Genomic DNA, 23766 nt, shown 5'->3' with positions numbered 1-23766 from the left:
GATGCGTGACGCCATTGGGGCGGCGCGACGCCGCGACCAATCGCTGCGCGCCGCGGGAAAACCGTTCGACCGCGCGTCGCGCCGCGTCCCGCGGCTACGTTCACGCGGCTACGTCGCCGACGACGATTCCTACGTTGCGTACTATGGATCGTCATCCTGACCCCGTTATTTCTCGCGATGGAGGTTGCTGGCGCAATGCCAACGCGGTGTCTTCGAAATGGTCCATGTGTCTGCGTTCTTTTCGAAAAAAAGAATTCAGGATTTCGGAAGAAATTTTACCTCTAAGGAATACGAACCTGTGACAAGGTAAAAAATTTACATAATTTGTCTCTGATTTATATTTTTTTGCTCTGTTTATTTAAGAATGAGACGTCAATAACGCTAGCCGATTAAATCTACGAATTGTCACCTGCAAAACGTACAGAATTGATCACCCCTAATGTAATTCTTATAATTAAAATAATTTTTAAGAAATATTGCAGGTGTGATTAATCTTGAGTTCTACAGGTAGCACAATTTATAAATTTAAGTTAATAAATCAGTCGACAGGAATTGACAGATAAAAAGCCTTTTACAATCCCGATTTGTGTTTAAATCACATTCTCGTAATTCATAGTTCGACCTCTCGAACTCGCAATTCGGCGTGGGACTTGAATTCGCGGCGAAAAAGACGGAATCACCAACGATTACGTGTATTATTCATGCGAGATAAGGCGTGACATTGCGCATAATGGTGTAACATTGCCATGCGGATGACAACATTTTTATACCTTATATTTATCATTACACATCATTAGTCATCGTGTTTAACTTGACACGAGACCGGTCTGTTAAAAATTTACCTGAATAAATATATCTAACAATTAACCGACTTAATCGTTAATTAGAATGTGCTGCTTTCTAACATTCGAGGCAAATTTTGAATTGTCAACGGAACTTCTGTAAATCAGAGATTGGCAGATTATGCTGGATTTATTATATTATCTTGAATTTCACAAATTGTAAATATTTGCTTTCTCTATTATTAAATAAATAATATTTTTCAAGCTTGCACTTCCCGGCTCGCAAAGTCCACGACATTTGTAATAAGAATATTCGCAATTAAGGAACGTGGAATCTTATCTTTGCGATCGCGATATCTCTCGGGGTCAAGTTGAACTCTTTTCTTCTTTTTTTTTGCATCTTTCTTCTACTTTTGTTCGCGGATAAATCTGGAAAACGTTGCGCAATACTTTATTTTTATATAATGTGAATCTCGCGTTTAGCGCGGGATGACTATCGAAAAGCGCGTTTACATAACGCGACGAACGGGAACCTTGAAGATTCATGCAATCGTGTATCTCGATACAAACACGTACACATAACACGATCTTATGGATCTTAGTGCTATTAAGTACAAATTACACACGCGTGCATACGCACACATACAGACACACACAATCGCGCGCGCGCGAAATGATCTTTTCCACATGCGTGCCGCCGATGATTTCATCTCACGGCCGCAGAGTTCTCATTAGTGAGAAACTTGCTGGTTGCAAATGTCGTTTCTGACAAGTGAGCAAAATTACAAGGATCGAAATCTCGTGCAATTTTGAGGACCAACTTTTCTTGCCCGGTATATAAAAAATTTTTCATAAAAATATACATAAATGTATATAAAATATGTTCATATAAACTATATAGTATAAACATATGAACATATTTTATATATATTTATATGTTCTTATATGAAAATGTTTTTTCAACAAGAAAGAAATAAAGAGAGAAAAAGAGAGAAGTGTCTCAGAGTAAATTTTTTTTCAGAATTTTTGTATGAATTGGAACACCTTTCAGAAACACTGAGAAAGTCTGCCTCTCTTTTTATAATTTTTTATTTACGTGAATTCTGGAATTTTTTAATGATTTTTTTTAATTTCTCAAATATTTGATATGAAGTATTTTATGAAGTATAAAATTACCTGATATTTTATATAAATAAATGTTTGAGAAATTGTCTAGAGTTATAAAGTTACACAAAAATTTTGGAAAATTTTGAGAACAATTTTCACTGGGGAAAGGGGGAGAAAGAACGTTGCCACGGGGTCATGAAAACATTAGAGATTATTTCCGTGCGTCTACAGTCAGCGAAATTGTATCGGCGTTAATCTTAACAAATCGTGACTGATCAAAAATAAATCTGCTTATACGGCATTTAAGCGTGGCACGTAAACATACGAAATTGAGTACAAGTTGCATGTCAGCAAGTCTGTGCGTGGTGGACACGGCTGACGTGTCGCAGCTATGCTATCATCTTCAATTTCTTTGTGATAAGTGCGATAACATTACCGCTTGAGAAAATGTGCCGTATCATATAACGCGGAAACAATCATTTAAAACAAATGCGGACTATTGACAGTTGCTGAGAACGAAAACACCAAAAAATCTATTATATAAAAATTGACTATAAAAATTGACTTCAGACTTTCCGTTGAAAAAAAAAACAAAGGAAAAAACATTGTCTTCTGTTGGAACGACCTCAATCAAACTTCGATTATCTTAATCGATGACTAACTCAACCGGCCTTGTTAAATTTCTAATTATATATAACTCATAATATATTTTTGCCTAATTTAGCACAAACTTTTTTGGTCGAATGTCGAACAATTGAAAAATTGATTATTCTACTCATTGTTATTTATTATTTATTCACAAGATTGTAGTTAATAAGAAAAAGTTAATCATCGATAATTAAATTTATAAAAGTGCTCGACAAGACAAAATTTCTGGCTACACGATTCATTATTCCCGATCTAATATTTTATGTATTAAGAAAGGAACAATTCTATCTGCGTTAACGGTAAAAGTAATGGTCAAGACTACTTGATAAGATGACGATCGATTAAGACGATTAATCAATGATTAATTAGATTGGTAAAATTGCAACAAAATTTCTAACGCATTTCTTCAATATCTTAATTTTTCGTTTCACATGTTAAAAAAACTAACAATTATTAATTCTATATAATTTCACAGATGTTATTTGATAAGTTAATCAGCGATTTATCAACGTGATGATAAACGTGACCAGACAATTAAGCTGCATTTTCGTTGTGAATGCGCTGGCACGTAGGTGCAACACGGTGTATTACAATGTGAGAGACAACTGAATTCAGACAATGGATTCGTGCGTCCTATGACGATTAAGTACTAGCTAAGTGGACAGTTATGTATCGCCTCTAGACGAGAAATAAACGCTGAATCACTCTGTTAAATTCTCGGACCGTTATATGACAATCCATCGGATAGTATAGATTCTTCTGGTACAAAGATATATATCGTACATACAATTCGAGGAAAAAGAGAGAAAGAGAGAGAGAGAGAGAGAATTCGTGCGTATACGCGTCGATTAACGTCACTAATTTCGATGTAAATTATGCAACAGGAACTAATATTTTAAGAATGGCTGTGTGGTAGTAGCACCTCACAGTGTGTTACATAACTCCGCTCAAATAATAGCGTTTATTACGAGTATAACGAGGCGCTAAAAATACCAACAAAAATATTTTCTCAGTATAATTTCATCAATAAAATTGCAACAAAGCATTATTAACAAAGTCATTACTAATAATCAGTATAACACTTTGTTCTGCATAGTAAGAGCTAGTATCCGTCGTTAAAACGCGAACAAAATATATCTCGCCAATGATAACGGTGATGAAAAATGCAAGAATTCTTTTATCAGTCAACACGTGATATTGTTCCAAAATATGAAAATACCGAATGTACATATCCATATAATACATAAATGCATGAGATAGATAAGCGCTGGTTTAGAGATATAAATATGCGAGATAAGAATACACGACAACAGAAAGCAAAATATACATGTGCGATATAACATTTATCTCGTCAATGACTCGACAGTATGACTCTGAGTAATTATTAGTGACAGTTCTTGTTTTTGCATGACGTAATTTTATGTTTCACAGACAACGACCTGTTTTAGAGTGAACAGATAGTATATGTATAACAATTATACTTTCAATTCTCATATCAATAACACGCTATTGAAGTAATTATTAACACTTAATTCATTATAAATTCCGAACTATAAATTACGAAATTTTCCTAATTGTAAATAATTTTGTATGATAATAGTTTGCAATTAACAGATCATAATCCTTAATAATGTAGAGATACTAACTTCGGAGATGTTCTTATTTCTGCATAAAAACTTCTCCTTGAAACAAGGCGTCTTTTACCCGGAATTCCACGAGCAATGCAAATGCGGTAAGTATTCTGCTTACTAATAGTACGATCAAATCTCGATCAAATCATTGATTAAGAAATGATTCAACCGATTCATTGGGCCGGCTTCAGCAGAGCGTTATAAAGACTTGATATTCTTCTTGCGGTGATATAAAATTGTTGAATATTATGTATAGTATAAGATGGATTTTTTCTTTTGCTCTTTTGATATGTATATAATTCATTACTTAGAAGCAATGTAGATAAAGAAAATTAACGAATCACTAATTATCTTATCAAGCATATCTCTTATTACATGACAATCATCTTACAATTCCATATGAACAAAACAAAGAGAAGAATTGTAACTATAGACGTCTGATAGGTCTGGTAATCATGCATATATACCGAATAAATTCTTGCGTTCCATTGCGTAAAAAGTAAACCGTCAGGAACTTAGAATTAATCTTCTTTTTTTCAGATGCTGACAACTTCAAATATTATGATCCATTAAAACAACAACTTGATACATATACGTGTATTATATATTGCACAAGATAAGTTTTTTATATGTAAAATATAATCATACAAATTAATTAAATAAAATATATCTTTTCCGCTTATATTTATATATACTAAAGTATTTTTAATTAAATGAAATTTGAATAATTTATTTTACTTAACGTTATCTACAATACTGGTTTTACAAGTAGTAATATAAAAAGCTTTTTATATACCTATGTGCGCGATACACATAGTAAAAATGATATAACAAAAAATATATTCAAAAATATATTCTTCCGAAACATTTATTTATATCACTTTTCTGTCTCGTTTTGTCATAAGTTTCTCTTATCAAGAGTTAGTTAAATGCAACTCGTAATAACATTTTAAAAGTTTTTATCGTTTTTAGAATAATTAAGTCGTTTTCAGAGTTGTATACAAAGTCACCGGGAGCTACAATAAAACTTTATATTAAAATCCTTGAAAGTGTATGTGTGTACACACACACACACACACACACACACACACACACACACACACACACACACACTTTCAAGGATTTCAATATATATATATATAAATCTCATCTCTATACATATATACAAAACGCTTTGAAAGACAAAATTAATGAGAAGCTGAGAACTATTAGAAAATGTAAATAAAGTTTTCTTCGAATAATTATAACTTTTCTTTACTGTAGTTTCATAAATATTTTATTTTAAACTTGTAAGATATGATCACGTAACATTTTCTATTTTATTGTAATATTAAAATTGTTTTTTAATTTTATTTTTTATCATGCATTATAAATTTCGAGACTATTACATATAGAATGTTTTTCATTAAATAATCAAGAGACACGATAGTGTTTCGCGCCAAATAAACGCACAACGCGAAACTATCCCGTATATCTTTACGCGAGACGATGATTTGCAAGCGATTATCAGATCTCGGTAACGGTTGAATCGATTGAGTTCTAACTAGGCTCAATCGAAACTTGAGTTTGGCTCGTATAAATAAATTATTTTCATTCTTTCTTCTAAAATGTGTAAAGTAATGTTGGAAGTAAAGAACTGTTACTATAATAAGTATATCTCTCGATAAGAAATAGTTACAGATAGAAAACTCGTTCTGTTTTCTTTTTACTAACAACTTATAATAATAATAAAAAAAATTTATTTACATTTTCTAAAAATAACAAAACATGTTATCCTCTCTCGGCTATTTTAATTGAAGATAACTTTACCTTCAAGATATTGAGTATAATATAAAATATAAATTAATCTTTAAATTTCAAAAACTTCGTCATTACAGCAGCACAGAAATTAGATTACCACTGTCTCCGACTTAAGTCTTGTGAGATTCTTGAAAATTTTTCTATTTGACTTGATAAGTTTGAGTGCTGCTGAATAAAAGCGTTAATAACTCCGGATCTGTTAAATTTCTTTTATATTTTTGTACCATCTCTTGAATTTTTAGACGTCTTCGTACATGAGGTGGATGATAACTGAAACATGAATATTTATATATATATATATATGCATTTATACATTTTATGTAAAATAAAAGTGTGTATATTATTTTAATACAAATAAGTAATATAATTAACGAAATACAAATATATATATTATTTTTTATATATGTTACCTGTCGTTATCGAGCCTTTTCCTACGTCCCATATTAAGAGCTGTTTGTCTAACTAAAGTCCCCAAGACTCTTCTTGATACTACCATTCCATCGATTAAAGGTGTTGCTAAATTGATTCTAGAAACCGGTCCTTGCAATCTGACCCGCATTAATCCATTAGCTAGAGCTTGAAGGAAAATAACGTGCACATCGGTAGCTTGCAGCATCCTCGATTGTTCCAGCCCAGTGTAAGTGGAAGGAAGCAAATCGCCTACAATCCAACAAAAATGTTTGATTTTATATGCAAGAGGAAAAATATACAAGATAATAACAAAATATGTAATAAAATGTTCAGATTAATTAATTGCATGGTAACGTTTTATTTATCAAAGGAAAAACGAACCAATCGGAAACTGAATATGATCCTCCAGGCTCTCCAACCACACAACCATAATCTTTGTATTAGTTTGAAACGGCAGCGATTGCTTTGTCGACCTTCTAGGCCTGATAGGATCCGCACTCGAGGAATTCGTTGTGCCTGCTCCCGACAAACTCGATGGCTGTTTCTCCAGATCAAGTGACATCGCTCTAGAAGTCTGCGTCGTGTTCTGTGATGTCCCGCTGCTACGAGTGTCCGTAATTTCGCTGATGCTTCTCTCGAACCACGCTGCAATAAAATATATAAACTGTGCTTCTGAGAAATAAATTGAATTTGTTATATAATCCAAATCAGAGAATAGAAAAGCAAATTAAAAAATACAGATTTTTTAAATCAATTTTTTCCGTCATCAAGATTTACCTTGTCCACTGGTACTGATGTCGCTGTTATAACTGGTTTCCTCTAATGAGTCTGAACTAGCTATGAGATATGATTGCGTAGGCACGATAAACGCAATTTCTGAACTCACATCTGCCCAGTACATCACGTGAGTGTCACCGTTATAAAGTGCTCCACCGTGATTGCTGTGAGCTGGCTGTGGCACGTTCAGCTGCGCTGTTACTCTCCACGAGGTTGACACATGGCCCGTCCAGCCTGCATGAGCGGATACGGAAACGGGCCAACCAATAGAGCTTAAGAATTCCAAGAAGTTTGGCGACACATTCTCCTCATGCAGCTACGATCAAAGAAATAGGTAACATGATATATCATCTTTTATAAAGAAAACATAACACACAGATATAATAACATAATTATGTAAAAATAGAAAAAAACCAATATCTTACCACATTCGACAGTATTTCGGAAGCAGACTTTTGACCTGCTTTCACGTAAAAAATATGAACGGTGTCGCACGTTCGCGGACTGATATTATCCAGAGTCTCTAAGTCCATACAGAATCCAGGGATGGTTGGATCTAAAGCAATTAGCCCGCTGCTTCCCGATTCCTCATTCTCTTTAGGTTCCATATTTAAAAAACCGAAATGACTCAGAAATAGACGAGCCGTTTGGAATTCGTGGCAAACCTGAGGTGGTACACATTCGTCGGTTTTGTCTTCCGCGACTCTTACGTTACCGTTATCATGCTTCGATTCAAGAGTTATCTGGCGTTCCAAAAGTTGCGCGAGGATCTGATGTTCATCTCGTACTGCGTCATTATCGCTCATAACTGCTTCCAGACTAGGTATCGATTCGTCTCTGCCATAAAGATTAAGTATCATTTAAAACGTGATTCCAAATTCCAAATATATTAGGATATTTACATTTACTTTAGATAGTCCAGTATTTATTTCAAATGAAAATCAGAATTTTACTATTTATATATTTCAGAATTTATATATATTTTCTAATTTATTTTATTTTAATTACTCAAATCTGAATATGTATAGCTTTAAGATAAATTATAGATTAGAATAAAGTTCTTGGTTTAAGATCTGCAGACATTCACTTACACTTTACAATGAGGAATACGATCCACGTTATCTGGGAAGAATCTTGGTTTATAATCCGTTCGCGGTGCGGCTTCGGCCAATGGCAACGGTCGACCGGGATTGTTGTTTATACTTCTGATGCTGGATCGATGACGCGGCAAATGACGGAGCTGCATTGTCCACGCGTGTCTGCCGAACGGCCCGCGAATTAGGACTGTCACAGTTGGCTGAGGATCCTGATCGTTTCCCAACGGTTCTTCCAGCAACGCCAACACGATCGCATTCTCGGACACAAAGTAACGAAATCTCTCAACAGCTGCTTGTCGTGCCACGCGGCCGCCGGTCCAGCTGTTGCAATGCCGAAGCAGAGACACCTCGTCCAACAGTGACGAGAGCGATTGTGCCCCGCAAGCGCTGGGAAAATAGCCAACCTATGAAGAGAAGTACAATTATAAATTCGACAAAATTAGGAAAAAGTTGCTTCTTCAATCTCGGATAAAAAAATTTTTTTAATTGAAATCTCAAATAAAAAATCTTATAATTAAAATATAAATCTTACTCAAATTCTAACTTTAAACTTCTAACTTTAATATTTTTAATTGCTGCGTGCACTCGTGTATCTTTTTAATAGATTGTATACTTCAGCAAACAAACCTGTTCCAATAAAATAGTAAGAAGAGCATCGGCAGCATCTCTCACACGCATGGATGCTGGTTTTAGCTCCTTCTCATCTTTCATCTTGATAGGCTCTCCTGGCTTTCCGACGCTCTTGGTGCCGGACACTCCGAGCTCAACAACTTCCAATACTGTGGTCAAGCAGTCTTTGTCCTTCAACAGTTGAGAAAAAAAGAAAATTAATGTATGTAAAATTTCAAGATCAATTTCGTAAATCATCTCTGAAAAATCGCCAACCTGTAACAATTGCGGATGAGCGGTTAGCCAAGTTGTCAGGCAATTAAACGCCGCGACGATAGACGAATGGAGATCCTTGGAGTGCGCTGGGGGTGGACGCCAACATTGATACGAAATGTAGTCGCACAACCATTTTACCGCTCGCTTGCATTCCAAAGCATCTGCAACATGCGTAACGTTACGAAGCGAATTTTACTCCAGGAAACGTTCAACGTTAGGGCTATCGAATTTTTTGTTTGACAATGATATCGAACCTGTGAGTCTCCTTGCTGCATGCAGAATTATTTGAAACAAGAGACAGAGATAAGTACTTCTTGCGTATAAAATTATATGTATGTACAAAATTTAAATCTTGCAAACAAGATCTGCATTAATCTCGCTACCTGTTTCACGAATGCGTGTGCGTGCTAATCCTGACAACATCTCGAGTGCTGCTAAAGAGATATTTAGATCAGTCTTCCACGATGATATCAAACGATGACACACCAAGTACGTTGCTCGCACAAAAAGAGCATGGGCAGAGTCTGTAAGAATGTTCCTCTCATTTAATCTTTAGGTCTATAAACACAATATTACAGATTTATGTTTGGTAGAAATAAATATATACATACATACGTAAATACATACATAAAATATTTATAGAATAAATTCCAAGTATATAAAAGAAAACAGAAAACAGAAAAGAAAAACAGAAAAAATACATATCTTTTAAGTACCTTGAACAAAAAATAATAAAAAACATAAACGACAAGCAGGAATTCATGTTCTACGAACGTCTTCGAATGCGATTTTTATGAAATGTATGTGTAGCAAGAAAAATCGTATTTACCAAACGCAATGCATTCCTCTTGAAGAGTTGCAATGTCAGAGGCATCGCCAATTGATCGCTGATCACTGGATATACTTATTTGACTGGCCGAATCGCTGGTGACTATATTAAGCGATGATAAGACGATACAATGGCAAAACGCATAACGGAACACAAAACTCGTAACAAAAATTTACATTTCATATATATATATATAAGCACGTGTAAAGCTGATAAAATGAGAGGTGACATTAAGCATTAAATAATTGAATAATTGAATTTGAATATTTCCATCCTCATATTGAATTTATATTCGTAAGTTATTGATAAATATTGATAAAAAAATTACTGTAATAAAAAAGTAGCAGTATACATTACTATTTTATCAGCGTCAAAGAGAAATTAGGTGTTACATGTAAATATAATAAAACAATTCTATCGGATTATCATAAAATTTAATTCAACTTAGAAAATTAATCAAATTAATCTTTAAATTATTGCTTCAAAGTTACTACTTTACAGAAAGTACTTGACAGAAGTTACTACTTTACGTTCTTTATCATATTATCACATTATCATATTTTGATACTTTTCATAAATAATCTAGGAGGACGAATTATTTTCTTTTCTATCTAAGATAGCAATAAAGCAATGTTTTATACCGCACTCTAAAAAATAGTGCTCATATAATAAGATCACTTATAAAATTTGGACATAAACAAGAGTTACTATTAAGTAACTCAGGACAGTGCATTTAGCCAAATATAAGCTACTATCATTTAGTATCAAGAACGCACCTGAAGATAATAAATTAGTTGCCGAGTCACTAGCTACCGTGTCGGGTTGTGTGACTTGCTCCACTTCTTCCGCTGCTGCAGAATCTTGGACACTCAGTAATAGAGCTCCTGGTAACAATTATTTATACAATAAAATTTATTTCTATCTAAGATTATATTTAATCATAAATCTCAACAATTGCTATTCGTCTTTCGATTTCTTTTTTGAGAATTTGTGTTTAAGAAATTTTATAATTTCACAAAATTAACTTTGTCAAAGAGATTAAAACTTTGTCAACCGTCATCATCAACATGAATAATGTAGAAAAATGCAAAATTGAAAATGTTGCAAAAGCAAGAATTAAATAATAAATAATCTTAACGATAACAATCTTGCAATTTTATTAACTCACCTAATAGCATATGTGTATTCTGAGGATCGGTTTCTACTTGCAAAGCGTTTATAAGCAGATTCATGAGCCTCGATTTTAATTGTAAAAATGTTACGGGGTTTTTTTCGGAGAAATTTGTGCCTGGAAAGACTGGAAGCTCCTTAATGGCGAGATTCTGCAATGAAATGTTCACACAAATTATCATTTTTAATACTTTTTATAAATAATCTAAAAGAGCATATATGTGTATATGAATTGTTTTCTTATCTAAGAAAGACTTCATCATAATTACATGAGTATTGTTCATACAATAAATTATACAACAATTAAATATTAACAGATTTTAAGAAAGCAAAAATATTACATATATTTATGCATATATTTACTTGAAAATGTAAAGGCAGCGTCAACATCGATATCAGCAGATGTATCGACGCTCTTCTCAGGTCCGGTTTCGACACCATATTAGATTTTAGTTTCAAGTCTTTTTCCGGTAAAACCACCTCCAATGCGGACAACACGGCCGGCACCAAGACTTGTATACCGTTCAAATCGAGACGGAACAGATCAGCCGAATTCAACAGAATACTCGCTAATGTTTCGCCACATTCGCGAGACTGAAAACAAAATAAACGTACGCAAGTTACACCTGTGTCTCTCTTCTTCGAGTCTATCTATCCAAGAAACATGAGATAACTACAAATTATACCTCGTCGAATTTGAGGCCGTGATACATCGCCTGATAAAATCTGGCCAAATACACAGGTAAGATCTCTTCGCCTGTTTTCTTAGCGCAGAAAATTCTACACAAAGCACCTAGTGCCTCCGCTCTGCCGGACTCGTAACGATCTATGCAGAGTGTCGGTGGTACGTCACTAACAGTTTCCTGCAGTGAACTCGGTCCGTCCACGAGCACCGAGGATGGACGCTTCGAGGCACCCAATGGTTCTGCACACAAAACGATCAGAATCACATTATAAAAAAACAGAATCACATGTGGAATGTTGTCTCACATTCGCAGAAACATGATCACTTACGCGGCAAATTCTGCGACCAACCTTCGGTACCGATAAACGCAGCCTCGAACAACCATTCCCCAAAAAGATGCAATATGCTATTGCACTTGGGTCGTCCCGGAGCTAAGGGAGGTCTGATATCCTGGCCAAGCGAGGTCATAGCTGTAAATCGCACAACGTGATTAAACGGAGACGTTTTTGTTGGATAACTGTAAATTAGTAAATAAAAAGGAAATTACATGCGGTACTCGAAGCGGACGACGGTCCAGAATTGGATATCAGCATCGGCGGTGTACTAGAAACACGGCTCGTCGTCAATCCAATTAACGACGCTTTCGGAATTCCTGAAAATATTGCTGTTTCTACAGGACGTTTCGTAACAGAGTAACGAACGAAATACCTAGTTCAAAGATTCTAATAATTTACAATTATTGTATGTCTTACAATTAGAGCAAACTTTAACAGTATGGAATAAGGAGAGTATAGATTACAGTATATAAAGAAAATATCATACAAAATGAGTGCTATACAGTATTTGTGTCTCTAAATCTTGGCAAAGAGAACACTCGACTGGTCGACATAACGGATAGTATCAACGTATCAGAGAGCGAAAGAAAGTATTGCACTGAAAGATACCCTTAGTGACTGCAGAAGGAGTGACACTGAAACTTTTGGCAAGTCTGCGCTGAGTTGGGGGTGTGGGGGAAGGCTGAGGCTGATCCCTGCTGCTCGACCTGTCCCATCCGACACCCCCGCTGCTGGCAATGCCGATATTTCCCGATGTAACGTTGTTGGACACGCAACATTCTTCCCAACAGCATGCCTGTGAAACTCCTAGAACATGTACGTGACAATGTGCAACCGCCACCAAAGATACAAGTGAGCAAGCGCCGAACAGATGTGCGAGGAAAGTCATAGACAGAAACAAATTTCAGAAAATATACATTTAACACCACCTTGTCTGTGCAATTACAATTTACAAGTTACGGCGCGCAGTCCTCAAGGAAGTAGATCGCAAATCCAATCGGTTCAATCGGATCGACAGCGTCGACTTACCAAGGAAAGCATCGACCTGGCCCGCTATGCCTTTTATAGCCTTCAGAAATATCTGCGGCAGGCTTTGCAGACATGGATGCTGGCATGGATCTATGACATTGGGACTGGCGATGGCATATTGCAGAAACGCCTGGGTCTGCGAAACGACGGCAGGCCTGCACAGGTCCACAGGGTCGCCGATAGTGCGTAACAGTCTGTACCATGCCTGCGCTACCGCTTCGTCCGACATGGTCGGTGGTACTAGTTGCGCGTCTTCCTCGCCTGTTAACGTAAGGTTTCCTTTATTACATTATAAACAATACGTTTCGTTAATGTTGCAATCTATCATGGCACGTACTTATTTTTAATTCGGGAAACATCGGCCCATACATAATGTGAAGCAGCCTTGCTGTAAGAGCGAGGCACACGCGGTTCCACTGTTCCACCAGAGCTAGTCTGTGACGCCAACGTAGACAGGATTCTCGTAACGTTCGCCATAACGGGGGTGAAGGAAAACTACGTTCGCAGGAAACCAGCCAAATCTAAGAAAAGAGCCCTTTTATTAGTTTATCAACGTTCATATTATTATTTGATTCAATATTTCCGCACCTCTAGCAATACACCGAGTACCCTCTCGCACAGTTGTTCTCCCGCATCTTCCCTAGTCGCCGGCGGTGCTAACAGCGCATCGTTAATACCAATGAGGAATAATAGCAGACTCTCCCAAGTTTCTCTCTCCAGAGTCGCTGGGCCTCGTGCAATTTGCTGCAAAGTCCTAAGTACCCGATGGCAAAGAACGGCTTGTCGATTTATTGTGTCTGTACCTAAAGTATTTATTAAAAAATTAAAAAATTACATACAATTACTAATATTAATATGAGACAAATCTTGCAAATTGATACAAATACATTCAGAAAAAAAAAGATATTTATATCATGGATTACCTAGATCCTGATACAGAAAAGGCCAAACTTTGGGAAAGAAAACAAACTTTATCAAAAAGGACAATAGCAAATTTGATATGTAAAAAGAAGATCAAGTCTTGCCTATTCTTACCTTCTCCCTTCCTCGGCACAAACAGATTGTGAAAGTGACTTATGATCTTTCTGGCATAGAAATTTGGGTCGTCAACGATCGGTCTGGGCACAGAGATCTTGGGTGTTGAGTACAAAGCTGACAGCCACTCGCAGTATATGTTGACGCAATCTCTGACGGTGTCATGCTCAGCCAGCGGCAGCGACAGACCAAAGCAAATCACCTCCATACACCATTGTACCTCCTTGTCGGTGGAAAGTGGGCTGGGCTCGCCTGCCTGGGTGATGCCGAGATTCGCGGCGAGCTGACGAACTATGGACAGAGCGACCTCCTTCCCTGCGCCAGGCGGAAATTTCTCCAGCACACTCTGGCTCTCCTCCGAGCCCTGTTGGATCAGAGTGCTCAGAGAGGCCCATTCTGAATACATCCCTCCTTGGGAATCCTAAAAGCATTAAATGTCATTATCATGTTTTGCAAATATGTAAGTAATAAGAGTACTAAATACAAGCTAAAGTCGTGTCGAATAAATGTAATTCGAAACATTGTACATTTTCACACAACTAAAAGTAAATTAAAATGGAAAATTTGTGGGATATAAGCACCTTGAGATTAACTCTGTTGAATACGCCTAAATTCATAGATTATTATACGCCTATACGCCCTATATTTATAAGAAGCAGCTTGCGTGGGGGTTGAACACGAAGTTGAACACTGAAGTTAAGAAATTGGAATTAACGCTCGTGATCTGACTCAGATAGGAGGAAGTCTTCACTTGGAGTGGTCCAGCATCTCACGGTTGACGCGCGTCGTCGGGTCATTGATCAGGCACTGAGACATTCCGCACGTTTTTGACAGCTGACTCTGACAGGGCGGCTCGCGGCTTCGACAGGTTAACAATAATGGTCTGTTCTTTTTCGCTGCACTGCTGCACTGGTGCAACAGAGAAAAAATATAGGTTTGTTTTTTATTCCTGCACTGCTGCACTGGTGCAATAAGTTAGAATAAGACAAATATATTTTTTCTCATTCTAACTTATTGCACTAGTGCAGCAGTGCAGGAATAAAAAACAAAATATTTGTCTCACTTTAACTTATTGCACCAGTGCATCAGTGCAGCTAAAAAGAACAGGCCATAAGTTAACATTCCAATATATATGAAGCCTGTATCGCACTACGCGTCAGATTTTGTCCGCTTCAGTCTAATTGGCTAGTCGACGATTCGCAGTCCACTGTGTTGTCAAGATATAAATATTTATAATAAATATAATAAAAAAATAGTGCATTTATAAATAATACAAATTAATAATTTCTTAAAAATACTAAAGATTTATGTTTTTCTTTAATTTTGAGAAAAATATTCCAAATCTTATTTTTATTACAAGATTTTTAGAGGGAAGCTGTAACTTAAAAGTTTAGCGAATATTTTTTAAAGAAAGAAGAAGAAGAAAATCCATAATATTTCTTAAATAAATCTGATTTATAATATATTAATGCTTTATTATTATACACACAAGCGAATTTTTCTTTCATTGTTATTTGTTGAATGTGAAACAAGGATAAAATGATATTCAAGAGCACTCGGGTGACGTTTCCGAACGCAGCCTCAATTTATTGGATTGATTAGCAACATTAATCCCGGTTAAATCGGCATTTGTGCCACGTGATGTGACATTTCCACACCATAAACGTTGCAGAAAACTCTCTTTCTCTCTCTCTCTCTCTCTTTCAAATCGCGCGGGCAAAATCCCCTAGCGGGCGATCGCGCAATTGCCGAGCCCGACCAATCGGATCTCGTCGTTCCGCGTCAGGGGAGATCGCGTGTCCGCGCGGCGCCATGACAAATTGCCGCGAAGATTCTTGCGCTTTCTCCTTATGCTTCTCGAAGGCCTCGAGACTCGAGAGCAAAATTCGCGCTGTCATTGTCACGACGACGTTCCCCCCGGGAGTTCGCGTCGTCGTGACACTCGCCCACGTCGGAGTCGTGGAGTGTTCGTCAATTTTCACAAGGTAGCCGAGAGCCTACGCCAGCCTACGCGCGTAGCTCTATCTGCCGGCGGAGGTGGTACACGCGTAGTGTGACTCTGCACACTGTGCATGTGTATGCGTGTGTGACCCTTTCCCTCTCCTGCAACATTGGCATACATATATACATATACGCATCTTTATACGTATATCTAAATCCCGAAACGAAAAACATCGGCAGATGGCTCAAGATCTATGTTGATGATTAATAATCCCCACGAGTCTCAGAAATTGATGGTAGTCGAGCAGCGGAAAAAGAGTGGAGGAGGCGACGACGACGACGAGAAGGAGACAACAGCGGTGAACGAGGAGGCATCAGCAGTAAGTGCCGAGAGATTACCGTGCGGGCGACGTGCGGCTCGGCGGCCCCCGTGTGAGAATCATCGAGATCGTTGCCGATCGCTAATCGAATTTGTCGTCTCGGCGTCGCGATCGAGCGAGCGGGCGAGCGAGCGAGAGCGAGAAATACGTACTCGCGAGCGAGAGAACTGCCCCCGTTACGTCCCGTCCCGTGTGCGCGTCGAAGTAGAGAAAGAGAGAGAGAGGAGAGAGAGAGAGCGAGAGCTCGGAGAGAATATGGCGTTTGTGTTTTCGGTGCATGTTATCGCACCGCCGCGGGACACCGCCGCCCGCCGCAGCAGCTGAATCGCGCGACCGCCCTCGCGGAGACACGCACGCGGAGGAGGAGGAGGTGGAGGAGGAGAGAGTAAGAGAAAGAGGGGGAGAGAAGCGACCTCGCGCGCTCTTCCCCATTGTCGATGCCACGGAGGCCGCCGCGGCGACGGCACCCTGGTGGTCGTGAGCCGCCCGTCACCGACGACGACGGGCACGAAGATAGGTAGACAGATTGCGTCATCGTCGCCTCGCGTGTCACGCCTGCGATGCCGAAGAGGCATCACCACGAGACGAGCGCACAATGACGTCCCGTAGTTACACCAAGTCCTACAGCCGCAAGGTCAGCAGCGTGACGCCCGGCAGCATCCAGTTCGACAAGCTCTTCCGCGAGAACAGCAACCGGCCGTCCGCTGCCAAGTCCGCGGGCACCGTCGGCAAATGGGGCATAACGTCCTTCACATCGATCAGGAGCACGAATATCAACGGTATGCATTTTGTCGCATTTATTGCGTGTGTGTTTACGTGAGTTTTCCCCTCGGCGACATCGTCGCGGAAGGAAATGCCTGTTGCACGTTAACTTTGTAAACAATAGGGTTCTAACTCGTCAATTTTTTTTTTCACTGAAATGTTTGTACATTGGAAACGAAACTTGCAGTGTTTATGATTGAAAGAGGAAGAATTAATTAGCTTGTCATTATTCATGAATTTTTTGTATTGTGTATTTTGTGACCTTGATGATATGAAACAGATTCAGTGGAGTTATGCTTTTCCTAGTTTCAATTATAAATTTTAAATAATCAATCTTTGTTACATATTTCTATATAATGTAAAAATGATATAAATTGGTAGAATTTATTTTTAGAAGCTGGCACAACTAGTTGGTCTCACATCAATGACATAATTTCAACGTTAAATGAGAGTAATATTCCATTCGGTTATTTAGAAATTTACTAAAATAGTATTGCTTCATAGGTGCAATATTATATTTAAACTATGCAAAATTATTCAGTTCTTTGTTGCGTTGTTATTTGTAAATAAATATATTTGTGTGTGTGTTGTGTGTGCGTGTGTTGTGTGTGTGTGTGTGTGTGTGTGTGTGTGCGTGCGTGCGCGCGCGCGCGCGTAAATAAACATGTGTAAATTATTTTGTACTTTTTTTATCACTAAAAAAAGCTATCACTAATTAAACATTTATCACTAACTAAAAATATTTCTCTATAAGTTATAATTAATCTCAAGAATGCATAAAATTTCATTATTAAAATTATTTAACAAATTATCTGTATAAAAGGAAAATATATGATATTTTCGAAAAGACATCGAGATCAGCTTTGCAGAATTGTTCTATTTCCAGGGAGGAGAGATGATATACATGCCTTTGGCGCAAAGAGAATGAAACTCGACTATGGAAATCAGAATCGCGTGAATCCCGGGAAGGACCCGTTCTCCTTCGAGACCGACCCAGACAACAAGGCGGATCCGCCGGTTGTCAAGCCGAAGAAGTTCTTCAAGAGCCGGAATGTGCCACCTGTGGTAGAAGAATCTCGCCCAGATGTGGCAATCTACAGACAAGTACCTGATTCGCAATATGGGAGAGCCCGTGCCCCGAAGCAACCCCCGCAGCAGCAGCAGCCACCGGCGCAGAAGCAGGCTGTAGCAGCAAAGACTGTGTCGCATCATGCTCCAATTAAGAAAGTAGTAGAAAGTTTAGATAGCAGCACGCCCGACGCTCCTCCTCCTAGTCGAGAGGAGAGCAAACCACCGATCGTTCTGAGAATATGTAAGGGTACGGCGCGATTGGTTTGCGGGGACGTGCATCAGGATACCCAGGAGCCTGAGCATCAGGATACTTATAGGATCTCCACTCCCCTCGCTAGTCCCTCGAAGGTGGACGTCGAACGTAAGACCTTCAATACAACAGAAACGTCGCTCAAGTCCGATCACAGGTCCTTACGCGCGCATCAACCTGTCGTCTCCACTGTTTCGATTCCATTGGAGAATTCCGACATGCGAAGGACCACACGCAGCCGCGCCAAGAATCTGCACTTGGATCCAACGACCTCTGTCGTGACGCCTGCGTCGACAGTCCCGTCGTCCACTTCGAATTCCCACGGCTCCGGTCTTTCTCTGACGCTGAGGAAATCGGTGACGGACTCGAATAACACACTTATCTCTCACTACGACATCGTTAAGACTGACTGCAGCTCAACGTATTCCTCCAAACCGACGATCGAGCCGTTAATCGGACGCGATCAGCCACTGCCAACTACAACTCAAGAGCTGATCGATATATTGTCGAGTGATTCTACTGATACGAGACCACCACCCCCGCCATCGCCACCAGCATCAGCATCATTGTCACCCTCGCCACCGTCGTCACCAGTAGTACCACCAGTAGCACCACCACTAACATCGGGTGCCAGTATCGACGACAATGACATTGACAATACGGAGAACGCAGAAGAAACGACGCCGGAGAGCATCGCAAACTTGGTTGAGCGACATTGCATCGTGGACGTCCCGATGAATGAAGCCGCTGTCGAACCAGCGAACGTCGCGCGGCAATCCGAGCCCGAGCTGGAGGCAGAGCTTGATCCTGAATCAGAGCCGGAATTGCCGATTCGCGGAAGGACAGGCGACGCCGTCGCCACCGTCGAAATCGCGGCCAAGACTCTGGTGGACCAGGACTGGTTCTCGGGCAGCGACGATAGCGAAGGTGCCGGCGGGAACGCCGAGAGCGAAATGCCGCTGCACGTGACGAGCACAGTCGCGGAGTTGCAGAGCTCGGATCCGCCGTCGACGAGCGCGATCTCTTCGACCAAGCCTGCCGCCAAGAAGGGCAGCATTTTCAAGAGTCGCTCAACCGGCGCGACAAACGGAAACAAGAGGCGGGCGCTGTATAAGCACAAGTGGTGCGACAGCGACAAAGAGTCCACTGCTCCGGACACGCCCAACACAGGAAACAGCACACCGACCACCGCGTCCGGGTCCAGCAGTACGGGACCGGTGGCGTACGAGGAAGAGTTCGAACCCTCGCAGCTGACAAGGGTCGTCACTTATCCCGCGGCCGATGCGGATTTTGAGGATGAAGTAGACGCAATTACAAGCATCCGCTGTGGCAGAAAAGTTAAAGGGGTGAGTATATTATGTACAATACAATTATTAAATTTTAAAATATTGTTTTTTTTTAAGGCTCTATTATACAGAGAAAATTATTTGTATTAAATTAATGTGTAGTCACTTCCAGTTATATAAGATGTGAAATTGTAGATGCAAAATTGCATTGTAATCATCTTATATATGATTCATTTTGGTTCAACACATTTATTCAGTCTCCATTTTGCCTTGCAGTTCTATACTGTAGTAAAAAATGTAAAGAAAGCTCATCAGATACAAGAGAGTGGAGAATTCCAGGAGTTTAATGATGATGTGGAGTATATCTTGGACACTTTGAGAGAAAATAATCCAAATGCTACTCGTTGCCTTTCAGCCATACGATTAGCAAGTAAATGTATGGCTCCCGCATTTCGTATGCATGTGCGTGCTCATGGAACTGTTGCTAAGTTTTTTAAAGCCCTTCATGATGCAACAAAAGATCAGGTATAACGCATTACGAAGTTCTATCTATCTTTATGTATCCATACACATTGCACGTTAAATACTTAATTTGACTTTCTAATACATTATGATAATTATTTAACATAATTATATTACTATTATTATTACTATTTACAGAGTCTTGGTCTGTGCACAGCTACAGTAATGTTTGTTTTAAGTCAAGATCGTCTGGCAATGGATCTTGATCGCGATTGTTTGGAACTAATGTTAAGTCTATTAGAATCTGATGCCAGTCATAAAGATGCTCTTGACGATTGTGGTCTCAGTCATGCTGAATTACTAAAGAACAAAGAAAAAGTTCGTCAGTTATGCGCTGATATACAAGCTCAAGGACACGCCAAGCATCTGAATCTAGATAATATCACCGTAAGTAATTTTTATTTTCTCTATTTATATTTATTCTCATACATACTCTCATTTCTATTTGTAAATAATTTCGTAATACGTCGCCCATAACAGGTTGGTCAGCTCGCTATGGAGACACTTTTGAGTCTTACATCAAAGCGCGCTGGAGAATGGTTTAAAGAAGAATTACGAGAATTAGGTGGCTTAGAGCATATTGTAAAGACAATTCGAGAATGTCACCGTCATATTAACAGCCAGAATGTTTTAAGATCTGGTTGGACAGATCCATTGTTAGACAAATTACGTAAAGTTGACAGATGTTTACGCGTCTTAGAAAATGTAAGTGCTTCTTTTTTCTTCCTTTTTTTCAATCTTATACCGTGCGCGCTGTGTTACAAAGACGAATGACTAAATATTGCATTTTTTTAGGTAACACATATGAACGAAGAGAATCAGGTGTATTTATTAAAATATGAAGAAGGCATATTAGTAAGCACGTTAGCTAGTTTGTATCACTTATGTGGACAAGAGATTCCCATTTATCCGACAACAGATCCGAGCGATAAAAGTTCTACTGGTGCTGTTGTTAGAGAATGTCTTTTTGCAATTATTAAAGTTCTCATCAATCTTACCCATCGGTTTAATGGACAATGTAAGATTTCAATATTATCACATATTATAGCGCATTCATTAATTAGGTCAATTAAGTAGTCATTTACTTTTTTCATTTATTAATTATATGATAAGATACTGAGTAATAAGGCTTACCTAATTATTTTATTTAAAAAAAATTATTTAATATATACAGCCCAGATAACTTATTTTTATTATTAATATATATATGTAATTTCTTATAAAATTATTCATTCTAAAAGAATACGTATCTTTTACACAGCTTTTGGTAGCAAATCAGTTGGAGCACAAGTTGGCGTTTTGGATTGTAGCTTGTTTCTTTTATTACGCGTGCCTGAATCACTCCCGGAGGAGCAGCGGTTTGACATGATGATGCTTGCATTAATTCTATTAATAAATTTGGTAGAACAGTGCGACGATAACAAACGACTTCTTATCGATTCAAAGGCACCTTTGTCATCAGAAAATATTTTCGACGGTAGGTATACCTGATTTATGCTTCTTTACTGCAGCACACGTGTGAATTTTGGAAATACAAAAAAAATTTTCGTCTAATTTCAGCGGAAGAAAACGGCGTAGCGTCATTGATTGATTTGTTCTACAAGCAAGAAGAACTTGCGCGTGCTGAGGAACAAAAAACTGATGCGATCCTCGATGGAAAAAAAGATTCTGAGCAAACTGAAACAGTATCAACCACCACTAAATCTCATGAAGAATTCATCGAAGAGACCGTTACGAAATGTTCGTATTACTTCTGCGCATGCATACACATCTACCATTACATATTCTCAATATTGCTCAGTTTGTCAAATATTAATAAATTAAAATGCTTTGCTTTTTAAAGAAATAAATTTTTAACGATTGTTTTAAATCTTAAGGAAAAGAAAAGAAAATCGAATATACTTATTTTGATATAATTATGATTTCAATAACCGTCCAATTATTATTTCACAGTGTTACAAAAAGCTGGACGACATATGGAGCATACGCTAATTGGAGCATACGTAGTATTGTTACTTGGATACTTAATAATGGATAACAAGGTAAAGTTTAAACATGATTATATAAGTATAATAAAAACTATAATTAATTTTACAATTTATCATTTCTTAACAAATAATACTTAATTCAGGTTCATCGATTTTTTTTCTTAATAAATCTTTTTGTGTTATGTCCAGGAATACGAGTCGCTAGTACGAAGTAGACTACCGGACAAGAATTTCGCCACCATGGTATCTGTACTTCAAAAATTCTTCAACTTCATGAATCTAACGGCATCGGTAATTATTCCTGTTAAAAAGCATCTCTGTATCCCGTCTTAAATCCGAGAGAATATGTTATAACTTTCATTCTGCGCGTTTTTGTTTCAGAACGAAGTGAGTAGTTGCGGAATCGCCGCTACCGAAAAGGTAATCAAGTTCCTAAAAATGTCGGATGCCAGAATCGAGGAAGAGAAGAATGAGTTACCATTGCCAGCGTTAGAGGACACCAACACGATGCTTGACTTAACTTCATCTTGATCGATTGATTGTTATGCATGCACCTGACAGCATTTTTCTTTCATCTGGCGTACACGAAGAGCCAAAGTTATATTTTTTGTCCAACAGAGAAAAATTCTTTTTATTACAATGGATGGACTTGTTTCATATGCGTATATTTTGATACATATTTATTCACTTACGTAATTTATTGTTGTAGGTTTCATTATTATTGATTCAACTTTAATTATCTTTATTTCCTTTCCTCCTTTTATTTCTTTTAATTACAATTTGGAAACTAGCCTGTATTCTAGGTTTAAGTATAAAATAGGGTAGCTTTGAATATTATGTATAGAAACGCAACACAAACTTGTAATTATAATTACAGGGCACTTATCGCAATTATATCGTTACTGTCTACACGGTATCACTAATAATTCAAATTAACGAGCAGCCACCTTTCAAAGTTGCGAGACTGCCAAGAAGAATAAAATATGCGATAAGCTTCTTGCCAGCCTACCTGATTTATCCTTCTGTATATGAGATCTTAACATTGTACAATCAATTTTTAAAATAAAAATATCTAATGCGTTTTAAAAATCTTTGTTAAGTGATCGACAGCGTTAGTCACATGTGACCGGCTGAAATTCAACGTACATTTCCCCTCTCCCCCTTTCTTTTATATGCGTAAGATTATTTTAATATTAAAATTATATTATGATATAAGCCTTGTAAATGTAAATTTATAAATTATAATTGTATCTTATATCCGCAGTTTTCGAATTATTCGATCCCATTCAGCGCTATAAATACAAACATAAGACGGATTACACGGTTGAGGCAACGCAAAAGAGGT

The 23766-nt window shown here is 38.1% G+C and overlaps 2 protein-coding genes and 1 long non-coding RNA gene across 6 annotated transcripts; 2 read left to right on the top strand and 1 right to left on the bottom strand.

Annotated features, from left to right (window-relative positions):
• The first annotated feature begins 203 nt into the window (after positions 1 to 203).
• Positions 204 to 5151, top strand: LOC114255207. Its single transcript, XR_003626506.2, has 2 exons — positions 204 to 306; positions 3013 to 5151. It is a non-coding gene; the product is annotated as an uncharacterized LOC114255207 (long non-coding RNA).
• Positions 5152 to 5507: 356 nt separating this feature from the next.
• On the bottom strand, positions 5508 to 15141 carry LOC105839028 (ral GTPase-activating protein subunit beta). Of its 4 annotated transcripts, XM_028193298.2 has the most exons (24): positions 14803 to 15140; positions 14222 to 14642; positions 14110 to 14136; positions 13775 to 13989; positions 13524 to 13707; positions 13187 to 13447; positions 12767 to 12964; positions 12370 to 12474; positions 12152 to 12292; positions 11824 to 12062; positions 11501 to 11731; positions 11136 to 11289; positions 10744 to 10851; positions 9968 to 10069; positions 9522 to 9662; positions 9393 to 9407; positions 9139 to 9299; positions 8881 to 9054; positions 8248 to 8657; positions 7582 to 7993; positions 7157 to 7472; positions 6761 to 7024; positions 6379 to 6628; positions 5508 to 6238 (listed from the first exon to the last, which is right to left on the bottom strand). In XM_028193298.2, exons 1-24 carry the CDS (start codon positions 14836 to 14838, stop codon positions 6109 to 6111), a joined length of 4695 nt encoding a protein of 1564 aa, XP_028049099.1. In that variant the 5' UTR covers positions 14839 to 15140; the 3' UTR covers positions 5508 to 6108. The 4 variants fall into 4 exon arrangements, with proteins under 4 accessions (XP_028049099.1, XP_012540479.1, XP_012540481.1 ...); XM_012685025.3 differs by lacking the exon at positions 14110 to 14136 and having other exon boundaries at positions 14803 to 15141; XM_012685027.3 differs by lacking the exon at positions 9393 to 9407.
• A 1996-nt stretch (positions 15142 to 17137) lies between these two features.
• LOC105839044 (protein wings apart-like) lies at positions 17138 to 23647 on the top strand. The gene is made up of 11 exons (XM_012685055.3): positions 17138 to 17321; positions 18191 to 19971; positions 20188 to 20436; positions 20572 to 20820; positions 20914 to 21138; positions 21229 to 21451; positions 21695 to 21910; positions 21994 to 22173; positions 22387 to 22475; positions 22611 to 22712; positions 22803 to 23647. The coding sequence occupies exons 1-11, from the start codon at positions 17138 to 17140 to the stop codon at positions 22950 to 22952; spliced, it is 3648 nt and encodes a 1215-aa protein (XP_012540509.2). The 3' UTR covers positions 22953 to 23647.
• The last annotated feature ends 119 nt before the right edge of the window (positions 23648 to 23766 follow it).

This window comes from Monomorium pharaonis, chromosome 9 (genome assembly GCF_013373865.1).
Source record: "Monomorium pharaonis isolate MP-MQ-018 chromosome 9, ASM1337386v2, whole genome shotgun sequence".
In the NCBI taxonomy this organism is placed as follows: Eukaryota; Metazoa; Arthropoda; class Insecta; order Hymenoptera; family Formicidae; genus Monomorium; species Monomorium pharaonis.
Note: the sequence above shows the minus strand (reverse complement) of the source record. Positions and strands in the feature narration are given on the sequence as shown.